The 21,118-nt window shown below is 44.6% G+C and overlaps 1 protein-coding gene across 1 annotated transcript; it reads left to right on the forward strand.

Moving 5' to 3' along the window:
* Positions 1-986: 986 nt before the first annotated feature.
* Positions 987-21,060, forward strand: GSG1L2 (GSG1 like 2; the record flags this gene model as incomplete). Its single annotated transcript, XM_081269940.1, has 5 exons — positions 987-1,293; positions 12,598-12,645; positions 14,294-14,446; positions 15,968-16,079; positions 20,826-21,060. 5 exons carry the CDS (start codon positions 987-989, stop codon positions 21,058-21,060), a joined length of 855 nt encoding a protein of 284 aa, XP_081126066.1.
* Between the last annotated feature and the right edge of the window lie 58 nt (positions 21,061-21,118).

Raw genomic sequence — 21,118 nt, forward strand, 5'->3', positions numbered from 1 at the left:
TGGAAGACCCACCCAGACACCCATCCAAATGGACACTGGACTTGAGTCAAAACCAGCACTCTCAGCTGCACCCAATGGCACGCACTTGTCATCCCAGCCCCTCAGCAGGCTGAGACAGGAGGATCACAAGTTTGAGGACAACCTGGGCCACTTAGTCTCATAATAAAATTGGGAAAAGGCTGATAATGTAACTCAGTGGTGGAGTACCTGCCTAGCAGGCACCTGGATTCCAGCCACAACATCACAAAACAAACAAACAAACAAAAAATAGTGCTCTCCACAATAACTGGTAGAAGCAATCCAAGTGTCCATCAATGGAGAAACAGATTTTTTTAAAATGTGATATAATAAACCCAATGGAATATTATTTTGCTGAAAAAGTTTCTGACCCGGAAACTTCAGGGATGACATTACACATTATACTACCTTGAAATAAGTTGCACACAAAAGGACAAATACTGTGTGACTCATCTCACTGACGTCCCCGAAAGTAGTCAAATTTATAAAGACAGAAAGGAGAGTGGCTGGTTCAAAGGCCTGAGAAGTAGGGGAAGCAGGAGTCCTAGAGAATGAGTGCCACATTTCAGTTTTGCAAGAGTTCCGGAGGTGGATGGTAGTGTGGTTGCCCAATAGCGTGTGCGTATTCAATGCCACTGAACTGCACCCTCCAAATGGTCAAGACGGTAAATTGTATGTTATGTCTATTTCACCACAAGTTTTTAAAATCAAGCACTGTCCTCCTGCACATCTCCATCCTGGGGAGGGCTGAAGGTCCAACCCTGTGTCCCAGTTCTGTGTTCATTAAGTGTAGCCCTCTCCCGCCACCATGCTCACATGGACGCAGCACAGGAGTGCACTCAGATTCCCCAGGGGACCTGAGGGAACTGTCAGGACGCCAGATGGCAGGGCTGAGGAGTGGGGACCATGATGAAGAGGGGAGGAACTGGCCCCACGGCTCAGCCTGCAGCCGAGCACCTCATTCAGTCATGGACAGGGCCAGGCGGCAGCAGGCACTAACCCTCCTCCCCATCTGCCTGGCCTTCGCCCTCTCCCTCACCGCCCTGAGCAGCAGCTACTGGTGTGAAGGGGCACGGAAGGTCACGAAGCCGCTGTGCCTCGACCAGCTGCACGGGAAGAATTGCATTCACTTCAGACGGCCCAACAGCAGCTATGGCAGCAAGGACGAGAGCCAGGTGGTCCTGTATATTTGGGAAATAGGGGACGATAAATTTATTCAGCGCCGGCTCCACGTGGGGCTCTGGGAATCCTGCGAGGAGAACCTCAACAGCACAGGTGAGCTCGGTCCGCAGGGTCCCAGGGACACAGGTGTAGGATGGTGGTCACAAGGGGGTGCTCTGGAGCCAAGTCACCTGGGTTTGCATCTTGGCTGTGCCATAGATTGTCAATGCTTTCTTAAACAATGTCCTCTGACCCTCAGGTTTCCCATCTATAACATGGAAATGGTGGCAGTACTTATCTCAGAAGAATTATTGAAAAGGTTGAATGACGAGATTCATATATAGTTCTTGCAACAGTGCCTGACACCTTTTAAGTGATTATAGAACATTAGCTTTTACCCTTTGTCGTTGTTACCCAATCCCTAGAGGATCAAAGGTGGACCCACCCAACCCTAAACTACATCCCTGATATTTCTCCTGTACTTTTAAGGGGTCTTGGAACAGAAGGTTCTCTTCAAAAACAGACTTATACATCCAGGCGCAGTGGTGTGTGCCTAAGATCCCAATGACTTTGGAGGCTGAGGCAGGAGGATCTCAACTTCAAGGCCAGCCTGAGCAATTGAGTGAGACTCTCAGCAACTTAGCTAGATGCTGTCTCAAAATAAAAAGCAAAAAGGACTGGGGATGTAGCTCAGGGGTAAAGTGACTGGGATTCAGTCCCGAGTACTATTAAAAAAACAAACAGACTTTTACAATCATGGGAGCATCTCCCACATCATCTATCAAAGCATGACCCTTAACAAATTAGACACTTATCATAGGTACTCCTTGAAATAACCCTGCAAGGCATATATTATTCTTCAGCTCATAAACAAGGAAACCAAAGCTTAGAGAATTTCAACTCGCACAGTTGTTAAGACTACTCCCTCAGCTATTAAGATTACTGGGGGGCACTCCCAACTCCTCTCTTCAGGGAAGGGCTATCTTTCTATAAGGCCATAAAGTTCTTAGCTCAGTGATCAATTTCCATGATGCTCCAATGATAGTAAAAGTCTGGGGCGGTTTTGGTTTTTTTGTTTGTTTATTTGTTTGTTTATTTATTTTTTAATTTTAGAGATTTAAAGGTTTGGGGTTTATTTATTTATTTTTTTTGGTACTGTGGATTGAACCCCCAGGGGCACCTTACCATAAAGGTCTTGTAGAAGGACAGCACTACCTTTATGGTCAAATGCAGGAGGTCTGTGACCCTAATCCTCAAGGATTCCCAAGACAGTCCCATATTTTGAGGTTGGCAACAATAGACACCAAATCCATAGACAAATTACTTAGAAGCTTCTACTCCCTTTTCCAAGTCCCCATCTGAGAACTGCCTACTTCTATTTCCATAGCTATATGTAAAAGGCCACACCCATTATCAAATGTTGGTGTGAACCAGAATCACCCAGGTACCAAGCCCTGGAGGTTCTAATTTAGTAGGTTTAGGGTGGGTCCAGAAACATGCATTCTTTTAAAAAAAAAAAAGTTTTAACCAAAATGACATTTTCTCATAGATAAGAGATCAGTTCAGTTTGAAAGGCTTATAAGAAAAACCATCAGTCCCTAATCCTTCCTCAGAACTTAGTCCTACCCTTCAGGAGAAGCCACCTTTAACTTGATTGTTTCATTTTAGACATTATTTATTGACTTTCTGTTATATTTAAAAAAACCCCTTAATTCTCTCATACCACAACATCCCACGTGCCTCTGCCATCTTCCTTCATAAAATGATATTACTGTTCTATTTAAATTGGTAAAGCAATAATTCATTTTTGGCTATATATATATATATTTCACTCTACAGTCCTGGATGGAGTTTTGATTACGTTAATTGTTGACTTTGGCTTTTCCTGGGGTTTCTCATTGCCTTTTCTTTTCCCATTCTCATAGCGTTGGTATTTTTATTCTACTCAATTCTCTCTTTTATCTAGTGGTATTAGTCTTTCTAATAAGCTTCCCTGGTGATTTCGACACACACTCAAGTGAGGGAAGCAAGTTCCAAGGCACAGAAAAGCCCACTGGCAAGAGGGGATTCGGCGCAGTGTGGAGGAAAGTCACTCCCAATCATTTAGGCATTGGCACGGGGGTAGGTAAGTGGGGGTTATAGAGGTAAGGGAGTTGAGAGCTCAGGACCCAGTGGGAGAGAGCTAAGATCCGAGTGGAACAAGGAAGAACATGGATGGTTATGAAGAAGGCTCACCTGTGCTAGGGAAATGGGAAGGAGGGAGAGTTTATTTACAGCTGTGGAAATGGGGAAGGCTTTGTAAAGGAGATGGCCTCTGTGCCTCATTGGTGAGTGTGATTTAACAGATGGAGATTGGAGGTAAGGTCATTCCAAGAAGACAGCGACTCAAGGTCAGAAGCAGCAGAGCTTAGATACTGCACCAGAACAGGAGTGTTGCAGGGTTAAGAAGGAAGCCTCCCGAGGAACAGGAAGAAGAACAGGACTGGCGTGGCTCTTCCATGTCTCCTGAGGCAGCATCTGCTCCCTGCAACACAAGGTCACTGTCACTCTAGTGCAGGCAACTCAACAAGACAATGTTCCTTAGAAGAAGTCTAACTAGAGAGGCTCTGGGTGTCTCGTCCCATGACTAAACACTCAGGGTCACTCCAGGTGAACTGGGTTGCACGAAATCATCACACAGAGACAGAGAAATGCCTTTTTCTTTGGGTCCTGTGATGGCTCCTCTGACCCTTAGGGGTCCGTGGAGAGAGAGAGAGAGAGAGAGAGAGAGAGAGAGAGAGAGAGAGAGAGAGAGAGAGACTGAGGAGCATGTGCTGAAGCCTTTTTTGGGGAGAAGCCATTCAAATGAGGCAAGGGATACAGTTTCAGGGGGTTGAGTCTAGCTTCAGCAGACTGACATCTGGGAAGGCCATGCCCATTTCATGTGCTGAGTGGGAATCAAAGGCAGAGCAAGAGAAGGGGACACACAAAGGGAGTGTCCATGGAACATTCTATCCCAAACAGGGCAAAGGGGTAGGATTACAAAGGAATAAGTGAGTGTAGCTCAACCCCCATGGGTGACGCCTATACCTGGAGCCATGCCTTGCTATCTGAGCTGGGGTAATGCCCAAGTTACTGTGAGACCTGGCCCTAGGATGCCAGACTGAAGGCAATAATTGGTCAGTGCCCCCCGGGCATCAGGACTTGAAGGTTTGCACCCAGGGCAGCTGGGGATATAGCTCAATTGGTAGAGTGGTGGCCTTGCATGCACAAGGCCCTGGGTTCAATTCTGCATGGAGCTCGACATTTGGGGCGTACTGGAAGCAGCTGTGTCACCTGGGCTCCTGCATATCATAAGGCATGTACCTCCCACTGTCACAGCAACGCTGAGCAGGTGGAGGGTGTAAACTGTCCTGAGATTTCTGATAAAAAATCAACCAGCATGTGTGTGGGGTGGTGACTCTTCTCAGGCTAAAACAACAGATAAAAGTATAGTTCAGAGACTGTGTGAGGATCTTTGATGCTCCTTCCTCTAGAGGAAGCCCCCATGGCACTTCTGCCAACCCACAGAGAGTGCACACACGCACACACACCACCTTCACCTGGATCACACCACCTTCACGTGGATCACACCACCTTCACCTGGATCACACCACCTTCACCTGGATCACACCACCTTCACTTGGATCACACCACTTTCACCTGGATCACACCACCTTCATCTGGATCACACCACCTTCACCTGGATCACACCACCTTCACCTGGATCACACCACTTTCACCTGGATCACACCACTTTCACCTGGATCACACCACCTTCATGTGGATCACACCACCTTCACCTGGATCACACCACTTTCACCTGGATCACACCACCTTCACCTGGATCACACCACCTTCACGTGGATCACACCACCTTCACCTGGATCACACCACCTTCACCTGGATCACACCACCTTCATCTGGATCACACCACTTTCACCTGGATCACATCACTTTCACCTGGATCACACCTCTGAGGGTTTTTCCTATATCATCAGAGACACCCCCTGAATTCCAAGGAGGGCTGCTGTTCTCACTGGTTCATATTCAAGTAGAAATAAGGGTATATCTCTTGATCCCTTTTTGATTGGTGTGTGACTATATTTTTGATGTCAGGACAGAAAAAGATCTAAACAAATGCCTCACTGTACATTGCTAAAGATTTCCCTGCAGAGTGCTGGGGGTGTACCTCAGTGGCAGAGTGCTTGCTTACCTAATGTATGCAAGACCCTAGGTTTGATCCCCAGCACTGGGAGGAAAAAAAAAAAGTTTACATCTCCGAGATGCCTCTTGAGATGCTCTTTATTTTTTAAAAAAGTAGAATTTGATAGACATATCTAGAAAATATTGCTTTTTATATTTTCTTCTTGAAAATTCACAATATCCATTAGCATACCAAAATCTCTGAGGAGTCCCACAATAAAGAAAACTGATTTATATGACATATCCCAATGTTTTCCAATATACCATCTTTATCTTATATATATTTTATATGTATGTGCATATCTGTTTGTGTGTGTGTGTGTGTGTATTAATTAACATTTGGCAAGACTGGTGGAGCACACCTTGAAAAAGGCTGGCCTGTGACAACAGAGTCACTATAAAAATGGGAAAACTGAGTCCTGGAGGTACAAGTGACCCATTAAGAGACTGACAGGGCTGGATGTGGAATTCCAATGCCTTCACTCTTGACTTTTCCTGCCCACCCCCCACCCTGCACAAAATTCAGCCAAAGGGCAGCAGCTCTAATAAGTCTCAATGAATCATGTTGTGCCCATCAACCTAAAAACCCTCTGCTGACATTTGACCCATTTCTGAGTCTAAGAAGGTCATCAAGGTCTCTAAATATTGCCCTCAATTTATCAAGAAGGAAGAAATAATGATATCTTCCTGACTGTGAGCATCCAGCCAGGGAAGGAGGCTCCTCAGCCCTGAACAAATCCAGGGTATCTCAGCACCCCCAGTTCTGCTGTCCCATGGGATCACCCTGGGTGTCTTCCTTCCAAAACAGCCCCATCTGTCTAAAAGTTGACTCTCCCAGGATTATGGTTTAGGTGTGAGGTGTCCCCCAAAAGCTCAGGCGTGACACAATGCAAAAAGGTTTGGAGGTGAAACGATTGAGTTATGAGAACCCTGATCCAATCAGTGCATTGATCCACTGATAGGAATTAACTGGGTGGTGACTGTAGGCAGGTAGGGTGTGGCTGGGGGAGGTGGGTCATTGGAGGTGTGCCTTCGGGATGTATATTTTGTGAGCTGAGCCTGGACTCTCTTTGCTTCCTGGTGCGATGTTCTAGCCACTTTCCTCCACCACTCTCTTCCGCCATGATGTTCTGCCTCCCCTAGAGCCCCAAGGAATGAAGCCAGCCTTCTATGGACCAAGACCTCTGAAACTGTGAGCCCCCCAATAAACTTTTACTCCTCTAGTTGTTCTTGTCAGGTCTCTTGGTCACACCCGTGAAGAAGCTGACTGAAATACCCAGGAAACCCTGACCTGGAGCACTATTTCAGGACTTCCACCTTCAATAGTTCTGCCTTTTCTCCCCCCAGACCTTTAAAGGGAGACCATTTCTTTGTTCCCACATTCTAAAACAAGGATATGAAATAAAAATTCCAGGTGGAGGCAATGCTTAGATGTTCTTGTCCTTAGGCCAGTCCTTGAACCAAGAAAATATGTTGATTTTAGATCCTATGCTGTTATCTACCAATCTCCAAAAGTTCAAGGAGAGGAGGACCTATGCACCCCAGATGGGAAGGCCAAGCTGACCGGGGATGGCAGCGTCCAGCTCCGAGGACTTGGGCACCATCTCCTAGGGCTGGCTTGCTGTGCTGCTTGGCCACCAAGCACTGCCAAGCTATGTAACACCCGTCTCTCTGGCTTCATGGGATTTATAAAGATTTTTCCTTTTAATCCTGCTGGCTTTATTCAAAAGGAACACCATTTCTGAGGATTCGAGTTAATCAAGGGGTCACTGTGGTCTGACTCTTTGGCCCCAAGCTACACTCACCCTTCTAAGCTATTGTGAATTCCCTTAATCTGCGCGGCTGGCCTCCACCCACTCTGTGCCCTGCCCCTGGCTCTGCTCCTGGCCTCTTTACTCTTTTGAAAAGGCAGCTCTCCTCAGAAGACAAGAGAGACCCTTACGCCTTGCTATGCTTTAGGCATGGTTTGAGTGTCCCCCAGAGTATGGAAGAATGTATTAGTCTGTTTCCTGTTGCTATAACAAAACACCTAAGGTATTTTGTACTGGAAGCCTAGTCTTCAGGGTGGTGGTGTTGAGGCAGGGGAATCGTTATGTGGTGGGGCCTGACAAAGGGTCATAGGTCATTGGGGAAGCCACCCTTAGAACAGATTAATGTATTCTGTGTGGGGCCCTGGGTAGTTCCTGAGAGATCAGGTTGTTATAAAAAGAACCAACCTTGCCTGAAATTCCTTGCGCTTCCTGTCTTGCCATGTGTTATTCTCTCCCTCTTTTACATACACTTCCACCGTCTGCCATGCTGTGATGTAGACAGAAAGCTCTCCCTAGAGCTAAGCAGAAACTGCCATGATGCTCTGGAAACCGCAAAATTGAAAACCAAATAAACCTCTTTTTTAATAATGTACCCAACCTTAGGTATTTTGTGATAGCAACAGAAAATAGACTAATGCATTCCTCTGTGCATTAGAGAGAGATAGTGTTATACCCATATGGAGACCTTCAAATAACTCTCAGACCACACAGTGCCATTCCAATTAAGCCTGCTCTCCAAAGAACAAGATAGAGTGATGCGCCTGCCTTCAGTTGGCCTCATATTTAAGCCAAAAAAATACAAAAGGGACATTTGGGGGTTTAGCCAATGTAAGCAAGCAAGTACAGAAGCTGAATTGGGCAGTCAACGAGACAATGCAATAAGTTCATTGGTATTTCCCACAGGACTTTCCAGGTTGGCATAGCAGCAAGCAAGCAGAAAGGAAGTGGGTCAAAATGACCCTAGTTAAGTACAAGTCAGAAAATGGTTACTAACATCTAGACAATCAATCTCTGACAAGGTACACTGCCCAAGAAAAAGAGCAAAGAGAATGATTTTATGTTGTATAAGAATTGCTGGGCTGGGGATGTGGCTCAAGCGGTAGCGCGCTCGCCTGGCATGCGTGCGGGTTCGATCCTCAGCACCACATACCAACAAAGATGTTGTGTCCGCCGAGAACTAAAAAATAAATATTAAAAAAATTCTCTCTCTCTCTCTCTCTCTCTCTCTCTCTCTCTCTCTCTCTCCCCCCCTCCCCTCTTTCACTCTCTCTTTAAAAAAAAAAAAAAAGAATTGCTATACTAGGTGACTATTAATGAGTACAGAGGTAAGGCTTTCCCATGGGAGAAGCATGTCTTACGTGATGTAGAATCTCAGTGCAAAATGGAGTCTGTTTGGTCATTGCCCATATAGCCCAGCCCATAACGATAGCAGGTAGTGATCAGTGGTGTAGAAAAAGGTACTCAGTCTCAAGTGGGAGAACCCTATTTTCTTTTTTGGGGGGAGGGGGTGCAGTACCGGGTGTTGAACTCAGGAGCACTCGACCACTGAGCCACATCCCCAGCCCTATTTTCTATTTTATTTAGAGACAAGGTCTCACTGAGTTGCTTAGCACCTCGCTGTTGCTGAGGCTGGCTTTGAACTCATGATCCTCCTGTCTCAGCCTCCCAAGCCACTGGGATTCTAGGCATGTGTCACTATGCCCACCAGGGAGACCCCATTTTCAATTCCTGACTCTACCAACCTATTTGAGTCTGGCCTCCAAATCTGCAAAACAGAGATACTTCTATTTGCCTTTGTCAATAATTAAACAAACAAGAATGTGTACGGTGATTTATAAAAATACTTTCACAACTTTCTTATTGGAGAACTTTTATTATTAGCCATTTTGCAGATGAAGAAAGCAAGGCTCAGAGAGGTCAGGAAACTTCCTATGATTCCTGAATGTGGTAGAACTAGGCATAGAGGCCAGGCCTCTTAGATTTAAATGCCACATGGGCTGGGGATGTGACTCAAGTGGTAATGCACTCGCCTGGCATGCTCGCAGTGCTGGGTTCGATCCTCAGCACCACGTAAAAGTAAAATAAAGATGTTGTGTCCACCGAAAACTGAATTCTCTCTCTCTTTAAAAAAATAAAAATAAATGCCACATGTTATCCACAGCCCCTAGGCTGCTCCTGCTGCTGGCTGTACTCACGGGGCTGTGGTTAGGATCTGATGAGGTGACATGTGGTGACATGAACAAAGAGTACTATATCAGCTCTAAAGAGCTCTTCCAGAGAGCAGGGTGTGAGTGTTGAGATGTCCCCAGTGCCATGGGGAACTCCCTAGTTACATTGAGGGAACTCAGATGACTTTTTGTCATTGGGACCACGTACTTCTGTCCAATTGCTAGACATTCAAGTAAAAAAAAGTATTTCAGCAAATGGTTTTCAGCATAAATGGCTTTTGTTTCTGTTCTTCCTCGAGCTTCGCAGAGGAGCCATGCTGAGGTGGAAGGGCGGAGGCCCATGGGCGCTTGGGGTTTCATTGGAATGAATGGGATAAACCTTAAGGTTCATGACCTTTAAACATGTACCTGCTCCTTCCCATGCACTGTGGCCTCAATGGTGCTGTCCTCCCAAGTTTTTATGTTGAAATCTTCATCCCAGGGCCATGGTATTGGATGGAGGGCCTGTAGGTGGTAATTCGGTCATGAGGTTGGAGTTCTCGTGAATGGTCTCTGCACTCCTGGGTGTGATACTGATACTGCCTTATGAGAACAGTCCAGGCGGCTGGCCAGTTGTTTCTGCCTTGTGAGGATACAGACAAGGAAGACAGGCTTCACCAGATCCTGACCGAGCCGCAGGCATCCTGATCTCGGACTTCCAGGCCCCAGAATGGAGAAGTCAATTTCTGTCATTGCTAAGCCACCCAGTCTATGTTCATGTGTTATAGCATCCCAGACCGACAAAGTCACCAGGTGACCCTGATGAGGTACAGGTGAAAACTGGGTTATGCTAAGAAAGCAAAAAAAAAAAAAAAAAAAATGAGCTCTGTGGGGACTCAGGTTGAATGAGGCAGGACACAAAATCCCAGAGGCGAAATTTCAGCTCTGTGCCAGAGGAAATAGCGAGCTATTGTGAGTTCTGGAACAGGAATGTTAAGTTCCAGGATTTTCTCCTTATAAAAGAAAAATGATTTTTCTGAGACCTAAAAACAATTCCCAAACTTCCCTTTGTTCCTGGAAACTTCCAGCAAAGATAGTGGACATGGGCTGGGGATGTGGCTCAAGCGGTAGCGCGCTCGCCTGGCATGTGTGAGACCCAGGTTTGATCCTCAGCACCACATACAAGCAAAGATGTTGTGTCCGCCGAAAACTAAAAAAAATAAATAAATATTAAAAAAAATTCTCTCTCTCTCTCACTCTCTCTCACTCTTTCAAAAAAAAGATAGTGGGCATGATCCCTGCACTCAGAATACTCAGAGTCCAGGAATTAGCAATGATAACTGCTAACCACATTTAAAAAAAAAAAAAAAATATATATATATATATATATAATTTTGTTCCAATAAGGTTTCAGTGTATAGTAACTGTGATAGCAACTTCCATGTATCTCATTTAATGTTCAAAGCAAGGTGACTATGGGGTACGGGGAGCATTGAATCTATTTTAGAGGTAAGAAAGTCATTCTTTTGAAGAGTCATGAATTATGCCTCTTTACTTTCTTGGTTTGCTCTGCTTTAGGTCAAACTGAAGCAGATCCCTGTGTCCTGGGCACCTTTCTTACAGCCCTGGGTTTGCATGAAGTTGGGGATGTAGTGGGACTGCTGGGGTCCTCTGCACACCTGGGTGTGATACTGGTACTGCCTCTTCCTGTGTTGTCCTGTGCAATCATTTTTCCTCAGGTCCTCTCCCCCAGACCAGAATTTGGCTTCATCTGCACACCAAGTAGATATCTGTAGATTTGGTGTTTTCAAGGGGACTACATGTCTAAAGCAGCCACTCAAGCTTTTCCATCAACATAGACAACATGGCGGCTGACACTCATGCAGAGCACACCCCATGCACCCCACCCTGCCCAGAGTATATGCATGAGTCTGGCAGAAGGTCTGAGGATACCTAGCACACACACACGATAACTCCTGCCTTTTTTTTACAGTCAAGAAAGCATTACATATAAGAGGAAAGGAGGGGTAGGAGAAAAATTATATAAGTGGAAGAAATGATTTATAGTAGAGGGGGTGGAGAGAGAGAAGGGGAGGGAAGGGGAGGGGAGGGGAGGGGGGATAGTGGAGAATGGGATAGACAGCAGAATACATCAGTCACTAGAAAGGCAATTTGTAAATCAATGGAAATGTAACTGATGTGACAGCAATCTGTATACGGGGTAAAAATGGGAGTTCATAACCCACTTGAATCAAAGTGTGAAATATGGTATATTAAGAACTATGTAATGTTTTGAACAACCAACAATAAAATTAAAAAAAAAAAAAAAGAAAGCATGATGGCATACAAGCCTGGGTAACTTACTTATTAAAAGTCTTAGATGGTTCCAAATCTGCTCAATTTCACTTTTAAGAAATCATTAAAATGTTCATACTTTAACCAGAAAAAAAATGACTTGAGATTCATATCACAGTGGATGATGGTCCTAACGTCAGAGCCCTTGTTCTTGTTTGCAGGATCATTCTGGATTGGCTAGGTTATGCTGCAATAACAACAACAAAAAAAAATCCCTTAAAATGACAGTGATTTAAATCAACACATTTATTTCTTGCTCACTCTATCTTTATTTTTCAGGTCAATATGGTATCTCCTCACTGTAGCCATTCAGGGACCCCGGCTGATAGAGATGTCATCTTGACCTGTGCGTCTGTGATCACAGAGACAAAGGAACGAGAACCAGTGAACAATTCATTGGCTTTTAAAATTTCTGACCCCCTCATTTCTGTTCACAGTTGATTGTCCAGAGAAGGCCACATTGTCCAACCTGTGTTCAACAGGTTACCATCACATGTTTATGAGCATAAAAGTTGTCTTCCATACCACCTCTTTCTCATTCAAAATGAACCAAGGAGGGCTGGGGATGTGGCTCAAGCGGTAGCGTGCTCGCCTGGCATGCGTGTGGCCCGGGTTCGATCCTCAGCACCACATACCAACAAAGATGTTGTGTCCGCCGAGAACTAAAAAATAAATATTAAAAATTCTCTCTCTCTCTCTCTCTCTCTCTCTCTCTCTGTCTCTCTCTCTCTCTCTCTCACTCTCTTAAAAAAATATAAGAAAATCTCTCTTTAAAAAAAAAAAAAAGAAAGAACCAAAATGAACCAAGGAGCTATAAGCTCTATTTGCCCCTAAGTGTCTCCTTCAACCCTACTGATGACTGCCTTCCCTTTATCTTATAGGTGAACGGTGTAGGAGTTTCCGGAGTGTAGTACCAACTGAAGAACAAGGTACTCGTATTCTGCCCACGGGCACTCCTCATAATTCAAACAATTTTCATTGTTCTATTGGATCTGGGGGAAAAGAAGAGATAGTCATTTATAGTTTTCCCATGAAGTCACATCCAAAGTCCAAAACCACAGACCTCTCCACATGCCCCATAGCCCAGGAGAGCTGGAAAACATCAGAGGACCAACTCTTCCCCGGGGAGGGCAAGCCCTGATTGGTAGCCTCTGCCACTTTTCCTGGAATCAACATTCCCATCAGGGGAAGCTCTCCATGCAGGCTGAAGTGGAATAGATGAGCCCCGGCATGACCACTGCCTACAGCACGTTTTCTTCTCTACGTCACTCATTCAACTTGTCGTTACTTTCTTAATATTTATTCTCCCGACTGAAAAAGAAGTTTCGTGGAGACATGGAATGGATCACATGTGATTCATTCATCTATATGTCCTGCTACCTAACTTGCCCTACAGCAGGACTTTTACAACCAGTTTCCCTTCCTGTCCCCTTTACCCATTCTGCTCCATGTCCAACACAGTTCCTAAAAGCCTCAGGCAGGATCCCATCTGCTTGCTCAGAACTAAGTGGGCTTGGGTATTTCCAGACAGGGCCCTGTAGCTCTCACACTCCTGCCCTCATGCTCAAGTTTGCCTGTCTTCAAAAAGGAAGAGGCAGTGTCTTCTGTTGAAATCAAACCAATGTGTGACGTTTTGATCCAGGGAGTGGGGATCCCAGTTATCTCAGTTATCATTTATATGTCCTGCTCTGGGGTCTTGCTTAGTATTTTCCCCTCCCAACTATGGTCAGTCTTTAGAAATATCTCCTCCGGGTCCTAGGAGCCCCCTTTATTTGCCAACTCTCCGAGGATCTGTGACTTTGACTCCAAGGAGTTGTGTTTTGTTTCACAAGTCACTGTGGTCTGGAAATGGCTTGAGTATGTCCACCAGAGATTCTTGTTTTGGAAGCTGGGCCTCTAGTGTGGTTTCCCTTAGAGGTGATGAAGGACTGTAAGAGGTGGGGGTGAGTGGGAGGTATTAAGGTCATTGGGGCAGGAAAATTAATGCAGTTCTTGTTTGACCCTAAGTTTGTTCTTGTAAGACAGTTGTAATAAAAGAGATTGCTTGGTCCCTCCCCACCTCTCTTGCCATGTAATCTCTTCTTCTAGTACCTACTTCCCACCATGATGCTATCCACCATGATATGGTATAGCCCAGGGGCCTTTGCAAGAACCAGCCTCTTACATCATCCAAAACTGTGAGCTAAATAAACCTTTTTATTTATTATTTTTTTGGAGGGAGGTGGAGTAACCAGGGATTGAACTCAGGGGCACTCGACCACTGAGCCACATCCCCAGCCCTATTTTGTATTTTATTTAGAGACAGGGTGTCATTGAGTTGCTTAGCCCCTTGCCTTTGTTGAGGCTGGCTTTGAACTCTCGATCCTCCTACCTCAGCCTCCCAAGCCACTGGGATTACAGGTATGTGCCACTGCACCAGGTCTAAACCTTTTTCTTGATAAAGCATCCAACCTCAGGTATTTCATTATGGCAACAGAAAATAAGCTAATACAGAAGTGAACTAAATCAAAGGTTTGAACCTTTCAATACTTACGAGTTCTAAATGCTCAGCACTTCTGTCCTCCTTTCATTTTGCAGGTGTTTTATGGCTCTGCATTGGGGCTGAGGTCCTGGTTGTCTTTCTGATCCTGACAAGTGCCATCCTTCTGGGCTCTAGAATGAGCTGTCACAGCTGTGGGTTCAACTGGCTCAAGGTGGATGCCTCAATAGCCATCCTCATGGTATTCGCAGGTACTCTCCGGCAGCATCAGTAGAACAGGCAGATTCTCCTCAGCCTGCCCCAGGGGAAAAACAATACTTCAGATTGGGTGTAGCCATTGCCAATAATAAGCTGACTCCTTCCTGTCCATAGCCAGTTCAGCAGAACGACCGTTCCCCTGAGTAAGTCACTGAATTAATTCCATTGGGTAGAAGCATTGTTGCCCTGTGACTGATGAACAGAAAGGGGATAGGCAAAGACGGAGATGAGGATTTATCAGTATATCTTTGTCACAACCAGAGAAGAGGGTACACTGGCTGTGAGAACAGAAATTATCTCATTTAGTGTGGTGGTCAGGCCTCAACCTATGGAAGAATCCTGCCAGGTTCAAATCTTTACTACTTAAGGGGCTGTGTTATTTAACCTCTATAAGTTAGCTATCATAGCTAGATTATATAGATTATAGTGATGACCAAATTAGAGAGCATCTGAGCGTGGTGGCACATGCCTGTAATCCCAGAGACTCAGGAGGCTGAGGCAGGAGGGTTGCAAGTTCAAAGTCAGCCTCGGCAACTTAGTGAGACCCTAAGCAACTCAGTGAGATCCTGTCTCTAACCAAATTTTTTTTTTTCAAAAAAAGGCCTAGGGATGTGGCTCAGTGGTTAAGCACCTCTGGGTTCAATCCCTGGTACGTACACACACACACACACACACACATACACACACAAACACACACACACAAAGAGAAAATGCAGAATAAATTGGAAGCTTTTTAAAAATTGTTATCCAGGGCTGGGGATGTGGCTCAAGCGGTAGCGCGCTCACCTGGCATGCGTGCGGCCCGGGTTCGATCCTCAGCACCACATACAAACAAAGATGTTGTGTCCGCCGAGAACTAAAAAATAAATATTAAAAAATTCTCTCTCTCTCTTCTCTCTCTCTCTCTCTCTCTCCTCTCTCACTCTCTCTTAAAAAAATTGTTATCCATATTTAGTGTCAATGTTTCATAAAAGTAAAGAACTGCTTTTTTTTGGTTCTACTTCTATTTTCTCTAAACAACCTTTAAAGCAACTTAATTTGGTCTCCTACGTGAGTCTGTCCTCTAAGAAAGAACCCAGAACAAATTACTCATTCCAGTTCTCCAGGTGGATCAAGTCTGTTTATAGTGTATCCATCCAATTTGCACGTGGCTTTTGTGCTTCATGAGTGTAGCATCTTTCCTGAGTCTTATCAGAGGATACAGTGATAAAAATTCAACTTCTGAATCTTCATAGCAAAGAGCCAGGGCACAGACACTTGGAGACTCCTGCCCAGGTCCTGGCATCCACTGAGGTCCTGCCTGATTGTGATTCAGCCTCTTTCTGGATGTCTCTTCAGTTGCAACTGTAGAAATCAGATGCCACATGGAACGTAAAAGGATGTTTAAGCACAGATACATCATGAAGACTTTGTGGGCACTAGAGAACTCCCAACTTCCCACTCATGCAAGGTAGAGAGAGCTCTTCCACCATGTTGCTTTCTTACGCATGGCTCACAAAGCTTTCCTTGTGCAGGGCTCCTGGGCATGGTGTCCCACATGATGTATACGACTATTTTTCAAATCACTGTGAACCTTGGGCCAGAAGATTGGAGGCCTCAGACGTGGGACTATGGCTGGTCATATTGGTAAGTTGTTCTGTCCTGGTGCTCAATCCTGGTGGATGAGCAAGCGGTGCACACGAGTCTTGTAGGACAACTGACATGGGTCATGGTGCTGACACCTGCTACTCCTGTGACTTTGAGTTGGTTCTGTGACCTTTCTGTAGCCCAGTTTCCTTATCTGTAAAATGAGGATATCTGCCTTACATAGTTTTATAGGGATCTGAAGAGGTTATGTTTGCAAAAATGCTTGGCACACAGCAAAGTCCCCCAAAAATGGAGACATTGTCTTTTAATTATTTAAACACAGACTGGCAGAGAGTTCCCTGAGCTAGAACTCCTCTTCAATGAGAGGAGACCCAGCCCCTGTGCCTAATATAAAGATAAGGCTATGGCTTCGAAGTTCTGACTCTAACCGAAAGACATAAAAGACCACAGGGGTTCTTGTTAACATAGACCTCCAAAGCATATTAGATCCTAAAAATAGAGGTACATAGACCTACATTTTCATCCTACATGGTAACCTCTTGGGTTAGGTGAAAGTTGTCGGATTAAAAATGGCGTTGTGGGGTTGGGGTTGTGGCTCCGTGGTTAAGCACTTGCCTTGCATGAGTGAGGCACTGGGTTCAGTCCTCAGCACCACATAAATTAATTAATTAAATAAAGATATAGTTTCCATCTACAACTAAAAGAAGTATTTTTAAAAAATGGCATCGTTCATGTCAGATCTTGTCAGGGAGTCCCTGAGCGGGGGAGAGCTCTTATGTATGATTTGCCTAATAATAGGAAAGTTTCGCAAACTGTAGTTCACTGTGAGTCACACAGGGACAGCTACAGGCAAGGACAGTGAGCCATTTAACCATGAACACCTGATAGATACACTGTCTCAGAAGCTTAATCCAAAGCCACAAGGGCCTAACTGGGACCCCAAGATTACAAATAATCTTACCTAGCAAGAGCAACACCAGCCAACCAAGGCTTGCCACTCCCAAAAGATACCACTAGCATCAACAGATTTATTTTTGAACCCGGGGCACTCTATCATTGGGCTACATCCCAAGCCAGTTTTATCTTATTTGGAGACAAGGTTTTCTAAATTGCTGAGATTGGCCTTAAACTTGCCATCCTCCTGCCTCAACCTCCCCAGAGTTAGAGGTGCGCGCCACTGTGCCCAGCAACAATAGACTTTCTTTCAAAACAACTTAAGTAGCTCTTTTCTTTTTCAATAAAATCACCACCTTTTCCTTTGTTCTTTGGATAGACCAGAAGCTACCCTGGTCTGTGCATATGTTCTTCCAATCCTATTCTTTGTTTATCCCAAATAAAACATTTTGCTTGGAGATCTGTCTTAACATTTGCATGTGATGGTGATTTTCCTCTTTGCAAAACACATAACACTTTCAGATTTTCTCCTTCATCCTACTATCCTAGAGTACCCTGAGCTAGAACTCCTCTTCAATGAGAGGAGACCCAGCCCCTGTGCCTAATGGAAAGATAAGGCTATGGCTTATCTGGAGGAGAACATGCCTGTGTTGCTATGATCATTATGCTGCACAACTTATTAGGTTTAAAACTCTTCTTTGTCTTTATCTTTATCCCAGTCTGAAGATGTTAAGTTTTATGAATGCTTTTCTGTACAACTCCACCTGTTTATCACTTTAGGGCTTCTCTCTGTACTACAGCTACTGGTCCTGAGGGGTTATCACCAGCCCTGGGCACAGTGAAGCAAAGATGAATTTCAGGTGGGTTCTTATCTATAACCAATTTGTATCAAGTTCCTGTTGCTATAGATGGAAGCAAATCCCAAACCACATAAGAATCTGAAGAATTTTGTTTGTTTTCAGCATCATTTGGTTTTGGTTTAGGTTTTGTTCCTATTACTTATAATTACTTAATTTTTAATAAAATATACATATGCAAATACTTTTCAGAATCAACTAATAGGAAGCACAACCGTCTATCAATTCCATCCCCCTCCAGTTCCCCGAAAGGCCCCCATCTTCCTGCTTTCTTCTGAACTGGTTGCTGTTAGAGACTTCCCTTTGTCATAAGACTGCCTTTTGCCACTCATTTATATGTCGCAGTGCTGTTTCCTAGGTCCCATCGTATTACATTATTTATTGTATGTTCATGTTTTGTGGGAGCACATCCTTAAGTAGCTTCCTAAGAAAGGATTCAATGAGAGATCAATTTTTTTCCTTGCAGGTCTGGAAATGTATTTATTCAATGCTCTAGACTTGATTGTTTGGAAGTACAGAATTCTTACTCAATAATCATTTTTTCTTAGAATTTTGGAGACAATGATTTCTCATCTTCTAGCATATTGTCACTGTCCAGCATTCAAAACCATTCTAATTCGTATGTTTTTGTAGGTGGCCTGTTGTTTTCTTCCGAAATGTCTGGACGATGTTCCTTGGTGGGATTTTCTTTCCATCACATTCATTCTTCTTTCCTGTGAATATTCATGTCCTAGAATTCTGGGAATATTTCTTGTATTAATTCTTTGATTATGTCTTCCCTGCAGGTTTCTGTTTTCTTAAAACTCTTGTTAAGTAGTAACCTAACAAGGTCTCTTGAGTTAATTATCTCAATGTCTTATTGCTTTCTTTATATTTTCCTCATATTTCCTTATATCTCTTTCTCTTTTGTTATACTTTTTTGAAAAAGTTTCCCTTGCACATCCTGTAACATTTCTATTGAATTCTTATTTGGAATCATTTTAATTACCAAGAACTCATCTTGGTTTTCTAGTTGTTCCTTTTTTCCTAGTATCTGATATAGCTTTACAGATGTAAAATCTTTTTATCCCTCTGAAGATATCAACCAAAGGGTTGTCTTTTGGCTTGCTGTTTCCTAGTATCTTGCATTAATTATCTCTTTCCTTAAGAATTCTTATTGATTGATTGATATTCCACCCCAGCCCCCCGTTCATTGGTGGGTCTTTCCCTCAGATTTTGGCATCCTTGACTGTCAAGTCATATTTAAGGATAATTGAAGCTCTCGAGCAGAACTAGAACTGATCTGCTGGTGGGCCCTTTTTGTATGTGATTGAGTATGAAGCCATTTTTTTTTCCTGGAAATTCCACCTCATAAAATCACACGTGCTTGTTGGTTTGTAGAGGTTCTTTCTCTGCAACCACCTTGGAGGGGAACCACCCAACACCTAAAAGAAGAGGAATGAGTCTTCATGGCGGCTGATTTCTGGGGTTAGGTATGAGAAAGGGACTGGAGAGCTTCCTACTCCACATGCAGATTTCCATGCAACCTCCTGTCTTCAGACTACCACTGTCCCCTACCTTCCACTGAGCCTGCTATCTCTGAATCTAGAATCCTTCCTTTCACTTTGTCCAAACAATAAAACTGAGCTCTCCCAGGGGCAGGAGGAGAATGTGATATGGAGGACAACCAAGGGCCAACCATCCTAGTGTCAGTACCCTGACATTTTTGTGTTATATTTGTACCTGAAATTGCTGACCTCTCAAGGATTCGGTGGGGCTAATCCAGCAGACTTCCTGCCTTGTTGGAGCCGAGTTATCCCTCCTCCAGGTGCCTTCCATCTCTCCCGCCTCCTCTCCAATTCCCTTTGCCCTGTGTGTCCACACAAGTGCATTAGCCTTCTCAATTCACTGGGTGTGGAGGGGAGTGCTGGGTCCTTGAGGCCAGTCTCCCATTGAAACACAGAAGTCCCTCTCCCTGCCCTTTTTGCAGGATCTGCAGCATGTTCTCACATTTTCGGGGGCTGCAGCAGCAAATTGCCTAATGTGATCATGAGACACGTGGTGAAATCTCCCTCCTCTCTTCCTAAATTGTACCTAGTAGCACAGGACACACAGCCTTCCCCATAGATAATTGGAATTTTTTTCCCCCAAATAATATTTCCCCACTCTCCGGGGTTATCTTCAGCTATGTTCATAATCCTGCCCCATTTAAATCATAATAATGGACATCCACTAGTGGAAACCTTTGGTAAAGCCAGGCCCTACACAAGCCCTGAGGGATATCCCTGGTTATCCAAATGCTTCGCATGAGCGGGCAGCAGAGCCCAGTGAATTTGCCGCTGTCTCTTGGGTCACAGGGTCTGGAGCCAAATCCAGGATGGCCCACGAAGGGGTGACTATAGACAAGTTACTTACTCTGTGTCTCAGCTTTCTCATCTGTCACGTGGAGATCTTCATTGTGCCCCCTTTGCGGGGGCTGCTGTGAGATTACATTAGGTAACCCAGAGTTCACCATGGCATCTAGCAAACAATAATAAGATTAATTATCATTATCCACCCAGAAGCATGTCTGCTTAGCTCTGCATATCTGTGGTCTTCTCTGAATTGGTTCCTTCTCTGTCACACAGCCCTTCTGTCTATCCCATAGTCATGTAAACATATAAACACCCCTTTGGGGTAAAGCAGATGCTAATCATCATCTCACTCATTGAATGCCTCAGAAGAACACTGTGTGACCGCAGGAATATTAGTCCAGTTTTGCAGATAAGGGAACTTACACACACCAGTGAAGCAACCAGCTTAAGGTCACAGAGACAGTAAGAGGTGGAGTCTTCTGGTGTAAACCCAGCAGAATGATTCCAGAATCGGTTCTGTCAATCCCTGGACTCAAAAGCATATTGTCTGGTCTCTGGAATTTGTGATTCCAAAAAAAAAAAAACAATGCAGGTCCAAATGGAGTAGAAGCAGGAGATGGCTTTTCACCAGGCTGACCCTCAGGAAGAAGCCCTGGAATCACAACCCCACTCCCCTTCCTGACTCTGTCTTTTGTTGACAGCTTGGCCTGGGGTTCTTTTGCCCTGTGCATGGCTGTGTCGGTCACGATCATGAGCAGATACACCACAGCCCGCCTGGAATGCTCAGAGAGGCAAAGGGTACAGAAGAGCACACAGCACCCTCAGTATGGCTTCCCAGAACCTGAGACGTCACAGCGTGTTTGGGAAACAGGAGCTGCTCCCAGCCCTTCAGGGCACGCCTTCCTGAATGTCCCAGGCAAGGTGTCCATGTGCTAGCCAGTGGCCTGTGGTGGCCAGATCTGCACATGCAGATAATCCAGGTATTGTATCCTAA

This window comes from Spermophilus citellus (genome assembly GCF_964194105.1).
Source record: "Spermophilus citellus genome assembly, chromosome: 17".
Lineage (NCBI taxonomy): Eukaryota > Metazoa > Chordata > Mammalia > Rodentia > Sciuridae > Spermophilus > Spermophilus citellus.